The sequence below is a fragment of the Cetorhinus maximus genome, chromosome 1 (genome assembly GCF_964194155.1).
Source record: "Cetorhinus maximus chromosome 1, sCetMax3.hap1.1, whole genome shotgun sequence".
In the NCBI taxonomy this organism is placed as follows: Eukaryota; Metazoa; Chordata; class Chondrichthyes; order Lamniformes; family Cetorhinidae; genus Cetorhinus; species Cetorhinus maximus.
Window position 1 is genome coordinate 171,227,886 of NC_135879.1, and position 15,418 is coordinate 171,243,303.

At 42.5% G+C, this 15,418-nt stretch overlaps 1 protein-coding gene across 1 annotated transcript in view; it reads right to left on the reverse strand.

Moving 5' to 3' along the window:
• Positions 1-1,007: 1,007 nt before the first annotated feature.
• Positions 1,008-15,418, reverse strand: part of ndufs4 (NADH:ubiquinone oxidoreductase subunit S4) — a 189,885-nt gene continuing 175,474 nt past the window's right edge. The window contains exons 3-5 of the mRNA XM_078549897.1: positions 9,163-9,335; positions 2,259-2,332; positions 1,008-1,209 (exon numbers count right to left, since the gene is read on the reverse strand). Coding sequence (XP_078406023.1) covers positions 1,106-1,209; positions 2,259-2,332; positions 9,163-9,335 — 351 coding nt within the window. The 3' untranslated portion in view covers positions 1,008-1,105. The remainder of the gene's footprint in view (positions 1,210-2,258; positions 2,333-9,162; positions 9,336-15,418) is intronic.

The window sequence follows — 15,418 nt, forward strand, 5'->3', positions numbered from 1 at the left end:
CAGATGAAGTTGTGGCCAAGTTTCGTAGAGGCGAAGCTTTGCAGGTGAAAATAAATTAGTCCCACTCTCTCTTGGCAGGTTGACTGATTGTTAGGCAGGGTCTGTTCTTCTTGCTGGAGGATGGTCCCTCTTATCCTGATCTGTCCCTCCCTGGGTCTGGGTGTAAAATAATTTGTGAAATGAAGTCAGCTTCGGTCATGTGTCCGCATTGATTGAAGCCTGTATCTTGAAAGTTGGGAATACAGTATTCTTGCAGGCATGACATTACCATCATAGATCTCATACACCTCCGGACAAGATGCAAGAAAAGCTCACCATCTGATAAGTGATCCTTCTCTCACCTTGAGCTATCAGCCTCTCTACTACAATTGTATTTGTTTCTCTTTTTAGTCAATACTATATACTATGGTCAATATTTCCTTTAAGGTGTAAATACACTTTGCAATATGGTCTTCTGCCTCAAAGTTACATTGAAATCAAAATCATACAGTTTCAAATAGGTCTCAATTTTTAAAAATCCACTATGCTTTGCACTTGCAGATGAGATCACCGGAATTATCTGGTGTATTACCTCCTTGAATCCCCCACCCTAACTCCACACAGTTCTATATGTACAGTCCTACATGTCACAACCATGATCTTCTCAGTTTGAGGAAAAGCTAATGATCTGAAACAAAAATGCGAAGCCCTCTTTTTTCAACAAATTCAACTTTGAGGATCACAGAATTGTGCCATCAAATTATGATGGTCAATGGTCTAGGTCACACTAGTGAGTACTTCTTGCTTGGAATAGACTAGGCTCCTGTGCTAGTTATTCCTTTAATCTGACAGCTACAGAGTGAGGAGTTTGAATATTTCTTAATTGGAACATTTGATGCTTACCCAATGAGTATGGTCACATCCATTATGGGAATCTGTGCCTTACTGGGAGCCATGGAGGGGAATGGAGAAAAAAAATGAAATTTATGGAAAATACATATTTTATGACAGAAGGATAGGCAAAAATAATTGGTTAAAGGTTAAATTTATTCACACATTAGAGTAACAACCTAAATATAACAGTTGATTTTATTCTTAGTGAAATGGACAACTGTGATGGTGTCATTTATTTGGTTGACACCCTGGTCCTTTTGTTCCAAGAGTAGTTTACACCATATGACTTCGGTCTGGGCACCTTTGCCTTCTTTTCCTCTACTTCATAACTCCAACCTGTGGTGAAAAAGAAACATTTTATTGCGTAAGTGCTTTATTATAAACATGATGAAAGCAGTTTCATAACTTTATATTGAACATTTATTGATATAGACCACATCAGTATGTACAATTTCTAATAAATATTGTAGAGAAAAGTTTTGAAGTTATAAACAAAATGAAATTTATATTATTCACGGTTTGATTATTGTAGGATGCAGAATGCAGACTGCCTTTTCAGAGAGCATTTATACATTACTGACTAAATTTTCTAAGCCTGAAGTTACAAACTGCATTACCCATGATCCATCTATGCAATACACAGAAATACAAGCACTGAAGTTTAAACATAGAAACAATGTGTGCAGCCCAACCATATCGTGTTTGTGGTTACTCTCCATGCAATCCCTGAACGCATCTACTCACCCTGTCCTATCCCTGCATCCCGTTTTCATTCATCCATTTATCCAAAACCAATATTCAGTGTTGATAAATTTACTGCCTTAAGCATTAATCCTGGAACCAAACTCCACATACTCTCAATTCTCCATGTAAAGAGGTTTCTCCTGTGCTCTATTCTAAAGCTAATTTTTAACCGTGTATCTATGGCCACTAATTCTTTTACTCCTTAACTACTAAAAATAGCCTGCTTCTATTTACTCTGCACCTTTTCTGTCATAGTTTTACACACTACCATTGTTTTGCCTTATAATCTGCATTGTTCTATGAAAACAGGCCCAATTTTTCCAAGATACTTTTTATATCTATATTGCTTCATACCAGGAAGCATTCTAGTGAACCTACATTATAGCCTTTCTAAAGTTTCCAATAACACTTTGAATTTGTGGAGCTGAACACTACATTTTATTTAACTTACATTTTAAGGTTTTATATAAATTCATTTTTAGCTCTGGCTTTTATGTGGCAAACGTTCAGTCCTTCGATGTTGTTAATTTAATCAGAAACGATATGGTAATACAACTTTGCAACATAAAGCCAAACAGAACTTCGTGAACAAGAAGCAGTTTTAAACTCAACACCCAGATTTAAATAAAATAGCAAAATACCATTCTTTTCCACAAAGGCAATTGCGTCCTCCTTGGTGGTAAAACTCAATTCTGTATTTGATAGTGGATCAGCTCTGAAATGAAAAGAATTAAGCTTTTTACAACAATCTAACTTCCATCATGTTAACTTTTCTTCTAATTATAGCATTTCAATACGTTCAAACTATATAATGTTGCACAGAATTAGCCAGTTTCTCTTCCACTGAGAAGGAAAAGAACACCAATGCCAGAAAGACAATTACTCGACGTCACACAATTTGCTGTCTAGGGTTGCAGCAGTTTAAGGGGAAATCCACCACTACTTTCTCAGATCAACTGGGCATAAATACAGTCTTACCTTCATCTAGATATTACATTTTTAAAAAAGTTTCATATTATCTGCAAATGGAAAATTAGAATTTTGAGATGATCAATAATGTTCCAGGAGACAGGAATGCACAATACAATGTCTTCAGCTTAGAGTGACTTACTTTTATCTTAACTAATAACTTGGCTACAATCAGGAACCTGCTCAGTGGATAATTACAAGTGTAGAGCAGTTTTACACTCCAGAGGCACATCAAGACCTCATATCCAGTAGTTTACAATTTCTTAAAATTGTTGCTATTTATTTTTGCTACACTTCCGAACTTAAAACATATCAGGTATTAAAAAATACTAAATCAAACTTGGGCCAAATGTCTTCTGAAAGATTTAAGCTCCTGCACGGGTGTGGTTCCATGGCACATTAGTTGTCTTTAGGTACCGTGCCCAAGTAAACATTCTCCATGGAATTATTTGACAAATGGGAGTCATCACATCTAAGCTATGTCCCATTCCCGCTTAATGTGCACTCTCTAGCATGGATCACAGAATAGTGATTGTCAGGATTGATTTTCTGCCTTAAACTTAGGGATGTTAAAGTTAATTAATGCAGTGAAACTGAAATCAAGAGCTGAATTTTCCCCCCCGTTTGGGGGGGGGGCGCGTATTGTGCAGGGTGGGCGGGAGTGAGTGCAAACCCTATTGGCGCCCCCAATCGGGTCCGCGGCGCCATTTTACGTGGGTGGGCCAATTAGGGCCCACCTAGCGTCACGCTCACCTGGAAGCGCTGAGCGCTCCCTCTGCGGATGGGGGTGGATTCCCTGAGTCCGAGCCTTAGGGAGATTTGTTTAAGTTTTAAATATCTGAATAAAGTCATTAAAAACTTTTAAAACATGTACCCTCATGTGACAGTGTCACATGAGCTGGGACATGTCAATGAATTTTTAAAAAAATTTTTATTGAATTTTTAAACACTTCATGAAACCTCATCCCGCCCGTGGATGAGGTTCCATGAAAAATGCAAAGGCCACCTGGGCTCTTCGCCTGCCCGCCAACCTTAAGGTTGGACGGGCAGCTCATTTGATTACTTCAATTAGTTTTTAACAGACTTTAGACAGTTTGGCGGGTGTGCAGTTGACTCAGCTGCGCGCCCGCCGAACTGAAAATCTAAATGACATGCGGTGGGTCGGGACACCCGCCTGATGTCACCACATGTCCTTTTACGCGTCGGCAAGCGGGCCTTGCCCCCGCTCGACGACTGGAAAATTCTCCTCCAAGTGCAGAGTCTAACATCTCCCAGTTCAGCATAGTTGGTGATTGAACCTGGGGGATTGTGGTCTGTATGACTGTTGCATACCTCTATTAACTGTATCATTGACAAAGTCACTGGTTAATTTCTTTGAGACATTTTCTAGAATATTCCAATGCCTAAAGAATTAATCTAATCATATGGATGTGAATATGACAGATTATATAGCCACCTCAATATTTTTTAAAAAAACACTTTATATTCTAGGGGGGAAGTAAGCTAGGTTCTGTAGCTCTTGATTTTCCTTACTAAAGGAGGGAAGCACCAAAGAGAAAGTGGGCCAAAGCACGGCTGGGAGAAATTCAAGTGAGACAAGATTTTGTAAACTAAAATTTCAACTTGAAAGTCAAGTAGCAACATCAAGGTTTGAGACTTCATTACATGTTGCACCACTTTGTCACACCTCTAGAGTACTCCAAGGTTCTGTGCTTGGATCTCCCAGCCAGGCTCAGCTGGTAGCACTCTCGTCACTCAGTCAGAAGATTGTGGGTTCATGTTCCATTCCAGGACTTGAACACAAAAATCAAGGCTGAGGGAGTGTTGTACTGTTGGAGGTCTAACCTTTTGGATGATTAATCTTGGGTGGCTCTATCTCAAAGAGCAAAAAGAGTTATTCCTGGTGTCCTGGCCAATATCCATCCGTCAATCAACACTACAAAACCAGATTATCTGGGTCATTATCACACTGATGCTTGTGGGATCTTGCTGTGTGAAAATTGGGTGGCACATTTCCTGCGTTACAATTGCATGCCTACACTTCAAAAAGTACGTCATTGGTTGTAAAACCCTTTGGGATGACCTGTAGTCATGAAAGGGATGATATAAAAGTAAAACAAAAACAGAATTACCTGGAAAAACTCAGCAGGTCTGGCAGCATCGGCGGAGAAGAAATCAGTTAACGTTTCGAGCCTTCATGGCCCTTCGGCAGAACTGAAGCATAGTTAGAAGAAGGGAGAAATAAACTGGTTTAAGGTGGGTGGGACGGGGGTGTGATGGGGGGAGAGACATTGAGGGTGTGGTGATTGTGGAGATGAGCAGATTATCTGCTCATCTCCACAATCACCACACCCTCAATGTATCTCTCCACTCCCCACCCCCCCCCCCCCCCCGACCCCGTCCCACCCACCTTAAACCAGTTTATTTCTCCCTTCTTCTAACTATGCTTCAGTTCTGCCGAAGGGCCATGAAGGCTCGAAACGTTAACTGATCTCTTCTCCGCCGATGCTGCCAGACCTGCTGAGTTTTTCCAGGTAATTCTGTTTTTGTTTTGGATTTCCAGCATCCGCAGTAGCTTTTTGATATAAAAGTAAGTCAGTCTTTCTTTCTTACACATTACAGATATGTGGCCAGTTTCTAGATGCATGTGGCCAGTTTCACAATCAGCCTCCCTTGTCCATCAGCAATCTTCATCAACTTAGTTTAGTCATGACTTGTCAGATGGTCAATTTAGCAGAACAAAAAAATTTCAGTTGAATATCACCTTCACTGAATACACTTTCCATGAATCATATCTTCCTCTATGGCTGCTTGTTCAGGCTGAATCAGATTCCATGCAACTTAGATGCCCTAATCAACTCTGAATTGAACTTCAAATCTCACGTTCAATTTATCAATAAGACTACTCAATTCCGTAACATTGCCTATCTATATTCTTTCCTCACATCTTAGCACTCCAAAGCCTTTATCTATGCTCCTAATACTAAAGAAATTATTTCTTCATTGCCTTTGGATATTCACCCTCATTGTCTAAAATTCTGCTGTTTTCATCGTGTTGCATTAAATCCCATTTACCCTCGACCTGCATTAGCTCATTGCTGCCCAATGCATTAAGCAAAAATACTAAAGAAATTATTTCTTCATTGCCTTTGGATATTCACCCTATACAAACACCAGCTTGTCTAAAATTCTGCTGTTTTCATCGTGTTGCATTAAATCCCATTTACCCTCGACCTGCATTAGCTCATTGCTGCCCAATGCATTAAACAAAAATCATGCTTACAAATCTCCCTTTCTCCCCACTCTGCCTCTGCAACTTCACCAGCCTTAATTTTCTACCGATATCTTTTGCGGGCTCTCTGACTCTATGGCCAGAATCTTCGGGTCGGTGTGCGGGGGTGGGTCCCGCTCGCCGACACGTAAAATGACGCGCGGTGATGTCGGGCGTGTGTCCCAATGTCACTGCGCGTCATTCAGATCTTCAGTTCGGCGGGCGCGCACTAGAGTTGGCTGCGTGCCCGCCGAACTGTCAAAGGCCTATTAAGGCCATTAAAATAATTAACGTTAACAGGGGAGGTGCCAGAGGACTGGAGAACAGCTAATGTGGTTCTGCTATTTAGGAAGGGTTGTAGAGAGAAGCCAGGGAACTACAGGCCTGTCCATCCTTTAGGTAGGCAGGCAGGCAAAGAGCCTTCGCATTTATCATGAAACCTCATCCACGGGCGGGATGGGGTTTCATGAACGATTTATAAATCAAATAAATTTTTAAATTAAAATTCATTGACATGTCCCAGCTCATGTGACACTGTCACACGAGGGTACATGTCTGAATTAATTTTTTTTCTTTATTTCAATCTTTCATAATGAAACTAATCTCCCTGTGGCTGCTCTGTGCCTCAGGGAGATTTCTGTGCTCTTTCGTGTGGAAGAGCACAGGCCCCGACTCAGCCTCCTCCCCGCCGCCCGCACAGGGAGCGCTTAGTGCTTCTGGGTGCACGTCACGCTGGACATGCCTAAATTGGCCCGCCCACATAAAATTAGGTGATTTCAACTTTCCCAACATTAATTGGGATAGACATAGTGTTAAGGGCTTGGATGGAGTGGGTTTCTTGAAATGTGTACAGGAGAACTTTTTAGGTCAATATGTAGAGGGCCCAACAAGGGACGGCGCAATGCTGGACCCAATTCTGCGGTATGAAGCCAGACAGATGGCTGAGGTGGTGGTGGCGGAGTATTTTAGTGATAGTGGCCACAACATGGTACAATTTAAGCTTGTTATGGACAAAGAAATAGAGAAGTTGCAGAAAAATGTTTTGGATTGGGGGAGAGTGGATTTTAGTAAAATAAGGCAGGATCTGGCCAAGTTACTTGTGGGGAAATCAACAGAAGAGCAATGAGGGGCGTTCATAAAGGAAATGGGGAGGGTACAGGCTCAACATGTTCCCTCTAGGATGATAGGAAGGAGTAACAAGCCCAGAGAACCATGGATGACCAGAGATATTCAGGATACGATGAGAAGGAAAAGAGAGGCTTTTAGCAGGTACAACGGGAGCAAATCAGCGGAGGCATTAGTGGAGTACAGAAAGTGCAAGGTGGAGCTTGAGAAAGCAATTAGGAGAGCAAAGATGGGATATGAGAAAGCTCTGGCTAGTAAAAGTAGGGAAAATCCCAAGAAAATCTATCAATGGGAAGAGGATAACCAGGGAAAGAGTAGGGCCCATTAGGGACCAAGGGGGCAATCTATGGATGGAGCCAGAGGACATCGGTAGAGTGTTGAACGAATACTTCACATCCGTCTTCACCCAAGAGAATGAGGATGAAGGTATGGAACTCGGGGAGAGAGACTGTGAGGTTCTTGAGCAAATTGACATAGGGAGTGACAAGGTATTGGAGGTGTTGGCAGGCAAAAAAGTGGACAAATCTCCAGGTCCAGATGATTTGTGTCCCAGACTGCTGAGGGAGGCAAGGGAGGAGATCGCAGGGGCTCTGACCCAAATTTTTAATTCCTCTCTGGCCACAGGTGAGGTGCCAGAGGACTGGAGAATAGCTAATGTGGTTCTGCTATTTAAGAAGGGTTGTAGAGAGAAGCCAGGGAACTACAGGCCAGTGAGTCTCATGTCAGTGGTAGGAAAACTATTGGAGAAATTTCTGAAGGAGAGAATCTATCTCCACTTGGAGAGGTAAGGTTTGATCAGGGATAGTCAGCATGGCGTTGTCAGAGGGAGGTCATGCCTAACAAATTTGATTGAATTTTTTGAGGAGGTGACCAGGTGTGTAGATGAGGGTAGTGCAGTTGATGTAGTTTATATGGATTTCAGCAAAGTCTTTGACAAGGTCCCACATGGGAGACTTATAAAGAAGGGAAATGCACACAGGATACAGGGTAATTCGATAAGGTGGATTCTAAATTGGCTTAGTTGTATGAGACAGAGGGTTATGACAGCAGGATGCTTTAGTGACTGGAAGCCAGTGTCCAGTGGCATACCACAGGGATCTGTGCTGGGTCCCCTATTATTCTTCATTTATATAAACGACATAGATGACTATGTGGGGGGTAGGAATAGTAAGTTTGCGGATGACACAAAGATTGGCCAGGTGGTTAACAGTGACGTTGAGTGTCTTGGGCTACAGGAAGATATAGATGGGGTGGTCAAATGGGCAGATAAGTGGCAGATGGAATTTAACCCTGAAAAGTGTCAGGTTTGAAAGGAGAAATTTGACAAGGAAGTATTCAATGAACAGCATGACACTAGGAAGCTCTGAGGAACAAAGGGACCTTGGCGTGTGTGTTCATAGGTTTCTGAAGGACATGTTAGTGGGGTGGTGAAAAAGGCATATGGGACACTTGCCTTTATCAATCGAGTCATAGATTACAAAAGTAGGGAGGTCATGTTGGAGTTGTATAGAACCTTGGTGAGGCCACAGCTGGAGTACTGTGTGCAGTTCTGGTCGCCATATTATAGGAAGGATATGATTGCACTGGTGGGGGTGCAGAGGAGATTCACCAGGATGTTGCCTGGGATGAAACATTTAAGTTATGAAGTGAGGTTGGATAGACTTGGGTTGTTTTTATTGGAGCAGAGAAGACTGAGGGGTGACCTGATCGAGGTGTACAAGATTATGAGGGGCATGGACAGGGTGGATAGGGAGCAGCTGTTCCCCTTAGTTGAAGGGTCAGTCATGAGGGTACATAAGTTCAAGGTGAGGGGCAGGAGGTTTAGGGGGGATGTGAGGAAAAGCTTTTTTACCCAGAGGGTGGTGACGGTCTGGAATGCACTGCCTGGGAGGGTGATGGAGGCGGGTTGCCTCACATTCTTTAAAAAGTACCTGGATGAGCACTTGGCACGTCATAACATTCAAGGCGATGGGCCAAGTGCTGGTAAATGGGAGTAGGTAGGTAGGTCAGGTGTTTCTCAGGTGTCAGTGCAGACTCAATGGGCCGAAGGGCCTCTTCTGCACTGTAAGATTCTGTGATTATATTTAGGAGAACTGACCTCAGAAGAAATGTAACTTGAGTTTATATGTACTTTCTAATTAAACAACATGAAAGTTGTATTTATTAAAAGTAAAACTTACGTGGATGCCCAGCCCATTAAGGGATTTTCCCAGCGTTCCTTGGTGTCAAACACCATCTTCCAAAGCTTTGTATTGTTCACACCAGATTGCATTGCATTCCGTGCTGGAACAAAAATCCTCACTTTACGTGTTTTTACTTGGACCTCTGGAACCCCGGTTACTGGACTGATATCCTAGGTTTCAGAAAGAGAACATAAGAAATAACAAATAAGAAATGAGCCAATCAGTATGATCATAGCTGATCTTCAACCTCAACTCCCATCCTCACACATTATCCTCATATCCTTTAATTCCCTTAAGTCTCCAAAAATCTCTTGATATCTACCTTAAATATACTCAACATAGGTAAATCACATAGAAATTTCAAATGATGACATGGATTTAACAGTATAGCCGTTTTACTGAAAATGGAAGGCAAATAACTCAATTACAAAGTGATTTGCAAATCATTGCATATAAGACCATAGGACATAGGAGCAGAAATTAGGCCATTCGGCCCATTGAGTCTGCTCCGCCATTCAATCATGGCTGATAAGTTTCTCAACCCCATTCTCCCGCCTTCTCCCCGTAACCTTTGATCCCCTTACCAGTCAAGAACCTATCTATTTCGGTCTTCAATACACTCAATGCCCTGGCCTCCACAGCCTTCTGTGGCAATGAATTCCATAGATTCACCACTTTCTGGCTAAAGAAGTTTCTCCTCATCTCTGTTCTAAAAGGTCTTCCCTTTACTCTGAGGCTGTGCCCTCGGGTCCTAGTCTCTCCTACTAATGGAAACATCTTCCCCACGTCCACTCTATCCAGGCCTTTCAGTATTCTGTAAGTTTCAATCAGATCCCCCCTCATCCTTCTAAACTCCATCAAGTATAGACCCAGAGTCCTCAAACGTTCCTCATATGTTAAGCCTTTCATTCCTGGGATCATTCTCATGAACCTCCTCTGGACCCTCTCCAGGGCCAGCACATCCTTCCTGAGATACGGGGCCCAAAATTGCTCACAATATTCTAAATGTGGTCTGACCAGAGCCTTATAAAGCCTCAGCAGCACATCTCTGCTTTTAAATTCTAGTCCTCTTGAAATAAATGCCAACAATGCATTTGCCTTCCCAACTACCGCATCAACCTGCAAGTTAACCTTAAGAGAATCCTGGCCTAGGACTCCAGATTTCTGAATTCTCTCCCCATTTAGAAAATAGTCTATGCCTCTATTCTTCCTACCAAAGTGCATGACCTCACACTTCCCCACGTTGTATTCCATCTGCCACTTCTTTGCCCATTCTCCTAACCTGTCCAAATCCTTCTGCAGCCTCCCCGCCTCCTCAATACTACCTGTCCCTCCACCTATCTTTGTATCATCTGCAAACTTAGCCAGGTTGCCCTCAGTTCCTTCATCTAGATCATTAATGTAGAAAGTGAAAAGTTGTGGTCCCAACACTGACCCCTGCGGAACTCCACTAGTCACCGGCCGCCATCCTGAGAAGAATCCCCTTACCCTCACTCTCTGCCTCCTGCCAGACAGCCAATCTTCAATCCATGCTAGTACCTTGCCTCTAACACCATGGGCTCTTATCTTACTGAGCAGCCTCCTGTGCGGCACCTTGTCAAAGGCCTTCTGGAAGTCCAAGGAGATAACATCCATTGGCTCTCCTTTGTCTAACCTATTCGTTACCTCCTCAAAGAATTCTAACAGATTTGTCAGGCATGACCTCCCCTTGATGAAACCATGCTGACTTTGCCCGATTTTACCATGCACTTGCAAGTATTCTGAAATCTCATCCTTAATAATGGACTCTAAAATCTTACCAACGACCGAGGTCAGGCTAATCGGCCTGTAATTTCCCATCTTTTGCCTCACTCCCTTCTTAAACAGGGGGGTTACATTAGCGATTTTCCAGTCCTCTGGGACCCTCCCTGACTCGAGTGATTCCTGAAAGATCACCACTAACGCCTCCACTTTCTCTTCAGCTATCTCCTTCAGAACTCTGGGGTGTAATCCATCTGGTCCAGGTGATTTATCCACCTTCAGACCTTTCAGTTTTCCTAGCACCTTCTCCTTGGTAATGGCCACCATACTCACCTCTGCCCCCTGACTCTCTTGAACTTTGGGGATGTCACTAGTGTCTTCCACTGTGAAGACTGACGCAAAGTACCTATTCAGTTCCTCCGCCATTTCTTTGTTCCCCACTACTACTTCTCCAGCGTCATTTTCCAGCGGCCCAATGTCCACTTTTGCCTCTCTCTTACCCTTTATATATCTAAAAAAACTCTTGCAATCTTCTTTTATATTACTGGCTAGTTTACCCTCATATTTAATCTTCTTATTTCTTTTTTAGTTGTCCTCTGTTGGTCTTTGTAGGCTTCCCAATCCCCTGGTTTCCTACTGCTCTTCGCCACATTGTATGCTTTCTCTTTAGCTTTTATGCTGTCCCTGACTTCCCTTGTCAGCCATGGTTGCCTTGTTCTCCCTTTAGTATGCTTCTTCTTCCTAGGGGTGAATTTTTGCTGTGTCTCCCAAATTACTCCCAGAAACTCCTGCCATTGCTGTTCCACTGTCTTTCCTGCTAGGCTCATCTCCCAGTCAATTCTGGCCAGCTCCTCCCTCATGCCTCTGTAGTTGCCTTTATTCAACTGTAATACCGTTACATCTGATTCCAGCTTTTTCCTCTCAAATTGCAGGGTAAATTCTATCATATTATGGTCACTTCCTCCTAAGGGTTCCTTCACCTTAAGCTCCCTTATCAAATCTGCCTCATTACACATCACTAAATCTAGAATTGCGTGTTCCCTAGTGGGCTCCACCACAAGCTGCTCCAAAAAGCCATCTCATAGACATTCCACAAATTCCTTTTCTTGGGATCCACTACCAACCTGATTTTCCCAGTCTACCTGCATATTGAAATCCCCCATGATCACTGTAACCTTGCCTTTCTTACACGCTTTTTCTATCTCCTGGTGTATCTTGTGCCCTACATCCTGACTACTGTTCGGGGGCCTGTACATAACTCCCATTATGGTTTTTTTACATTTGCGGTTCCTCAACTCTACCCACACAGATTCTACATCATCTGACCCTACATCATTTCTTGCTATCGATTTAACTTCATTTCTTACTAACAAAGCAATCCCACCCCCTCTGCCAACCTGCCTATCTTTTCGATAGGATGTATATCCTTGGATATTTAGCTCCCAGTCCTGATCCCCTTGCAGCCATGTCTCCGTAATGCCCACCACATCATACCTGCCAATTTCAATCTGCGCCACAAGCTCATTTACCTTATTTCGTAATCTGCGTGCATTCAGATACCACACCTTCAGTCCTGTATTTCCCGTCCCCTTTCTCATTGTCGTCCCTTTATCTGATGTGCTTGAAGTTAGATTCCTAGCCCTTTCCAAACACTCTGTCATATTTTGTGTTCTGGAGACTTTAATAGCCTCTCCTGGGCTTTCCTTTCTTTTCAGTTTTTTCATAATTTTCCATGAAGTTGAATACACCCCTCTACATGCTAACCTGCTCCTTTGTTTCCCATTAGTCATACTTCTTGGAGTTTTACCCTTCCCTTCCCCCCCCGCCACTTTCTAGTTTAAAGTCCTGTTGACCACCCTATTTACCCTTTTCGCTGGAACATTGGTCCCAGATCGGTTCAGGTGGAGACCGTCCCAACGGTACAGATCCCTCCTGTTCCAATACTGATGCCAGTGCCCCACAAAATGGAACCCCTCTTTCCCGCACCACTCCTTTAGCCACGTGTTTACTTCCCTTATTCTCGCATCCCTATGCCAATTTGCACGTGGCTCGGGTAGTAATCCGGAGATTATAACCCTTGAGGAGCTGTTCTTTAATTTAGTTCCTAGTTCCTGATAATCCCCAAACAGGTCCTCTTTCCTAGTCTTATTTATGTTATTTGTCCCGACGTGGACCACAACAACTGGATCCTCCCCCTCCCTCTTCAATATCCTTTCAAGCTGGTCAGAGATGTCCCTCACCCTGGCACCGGGCAGGCAACATACCATGCGGGACTCTCGATCCTGCTTACAAAGGATGCTATCAATTCCCCTAATTATAGAATCCCTTATATCCTAAATACCATGCAATAAATGTCTAACTATTTGCTCGGTGACTATGTAGTCTTGTGATTCATAACTATAACATCAGTGGCATTGTTTGGAGGTTTTCTACACATCTAATGAACAGCAGCTGTGTGTCTTCCAAACAATACAAGAGCCACAACAATATCACCATAGTCAGAGACCACATTGCATTACTTCTTAAATTTAGTTTATGTCCTGTGCTGTGACATTTTGAATTCCTAAACTCGCACAGCCTTTGTAAGGTTTTTATGTTCAGACATTGAAACCAGCCCATGGCTTTGACAATGTATTTAATGAACTCCCACTTGAGGCTATTCAAAAAGCCTCAGTTATCTTTGTCTACAATTATATATATTGTTTGGTAGGTATCATTTCATTTCACCAATGCAAATCTAATATAGCCCTGGCAAAGGAGATTTTTTTAAAATTCTGCCAGCTGTGTGAGAAAGATATGAGCTTGGAAACTTTCAAATTAAGTTCCATAGCACAAACATGCCTCATAATTCAACACAAATAAGCATTCCCTCTTACACTGTTGTAAAATCTATACTGACTTGAATGCAGCATCAAAATTGTAACCCATAATTGCTCAATTTGTAATTTTGTAATTTGAACTGAGACTGAGCAAACTGCTTAAAAAGATGCAAGGCCACATTCCAAAGTGAAGGTCAGAAACAAACAAATCATCCTCGGGTGTGTGCAGAATGAGACATTTCCTATAATCCAGACACACATCGAAAATTGTAATTGTCTAAGGAAGAGGCATTAAAAATGTAAAGTACTGGATATTGAAACTGGATGCCACAGAGAGGCACACCCGAACACCCAAAACCTCTTGGAAAGACAAAATGGGTGAAGTATTTCAAGGCAGGCTATCCAGCCACTAGAGAGAGATTTGCAAGTGACATAGATGGTGTCAAGAAAATCTTCAGCAAAGGAAGCAGGCTGAAGGCTGCTGTCTCTCCCTTTCTCTCTTTTGGAATAAGTGTGTCACCCAGTTTGAGAAACCAACTCTGCCATAAACCTACCAGCGAACTAAGATCTCATAATTGCAACATCATCTAAATCTGACCGCATCCAAGAAACCAGCTGACCCAAATTGGCCACAGCGTTTAAAATCTACATCTCAAGGACAATCAAAGGACACTCAACCATATATTCTTTTACCTACTTTTTATTGGACTCTAACTCCCCTTATTTTTGATACTTGTGTGTGTGTGCCAGCCAGAATGACTGCATGAATGCTGAATGCTTGACATTGCATTTTTATTATTTTTTACCAGGTTTAGTGGTTAATGCTAAACAAAAACAAAAATACCTGGAAAAACTCAGCAGGTCTGGCAGCCTCTGCGGAGGAGCACAGTTAACGTTTCGAGTCCGAATGACCCTTCAATGTTCTGTTGAAGGGTCATTCGGACTCGAAACGCTAACTGTGCTTCTCTCTGCAGATGCTGCCAGACCTGCTGAGTTTTTCCAGGTATTTTTGTTTTTGTTTTGGATTTCCAACATCCGCAGTTTTTTGCTTTTATCTTAGTGGTTAATGCTTGCTCTTTGACTCAAGAAAACCTTGGTTGATTGGCTCCTTATTACTCACAAATTAAGCAGTTAAATACATCCTTGTTTGAAAAAGGAATATTCTAGTGAAAAATAAATTTAAACCTTTGTTGTGACCAACTGAGGAGGTTAAATAGAGTGGAGCCAGCTCACCCTTCTCACCTGGTCATAGCAAAATTGGGGGCTCGTGTCCGGTATTGTTCCCGCAGACTGACAAAGGAATTGGAGTGGGAAAGTAAATTGTTCCTTCAAAAGCAATTTTAAAAACTGCAAAAGTTTTTCTTGGGTCTGTAATACTAAAATGTCCACATTCAACGTCAATGCTTTCTTAGGACAGGGTGAGACAACTGGTGAGAAATTGAGGGCATCGTCCTTGGAAGAATTAAAAGGTATGGCTGGGCACTTAGAGGTGGAGTTCTGCCTAAAAGCCAGAAAAACAAGATTTTTAAAAAGGTTGGCAAAACATCCTGAGGTGGAAATTGATGACACTGAAGCAGATACATTGGCGGCAGAGAAATTAAGATTGGAGCAGCGAAGATTGGAATTGGAATTTGAGGAAAGGGAAAAAGAGAGAGAAGCAGGAACGGGAAAAAAAGAGAGGCAGGAATGGAAGG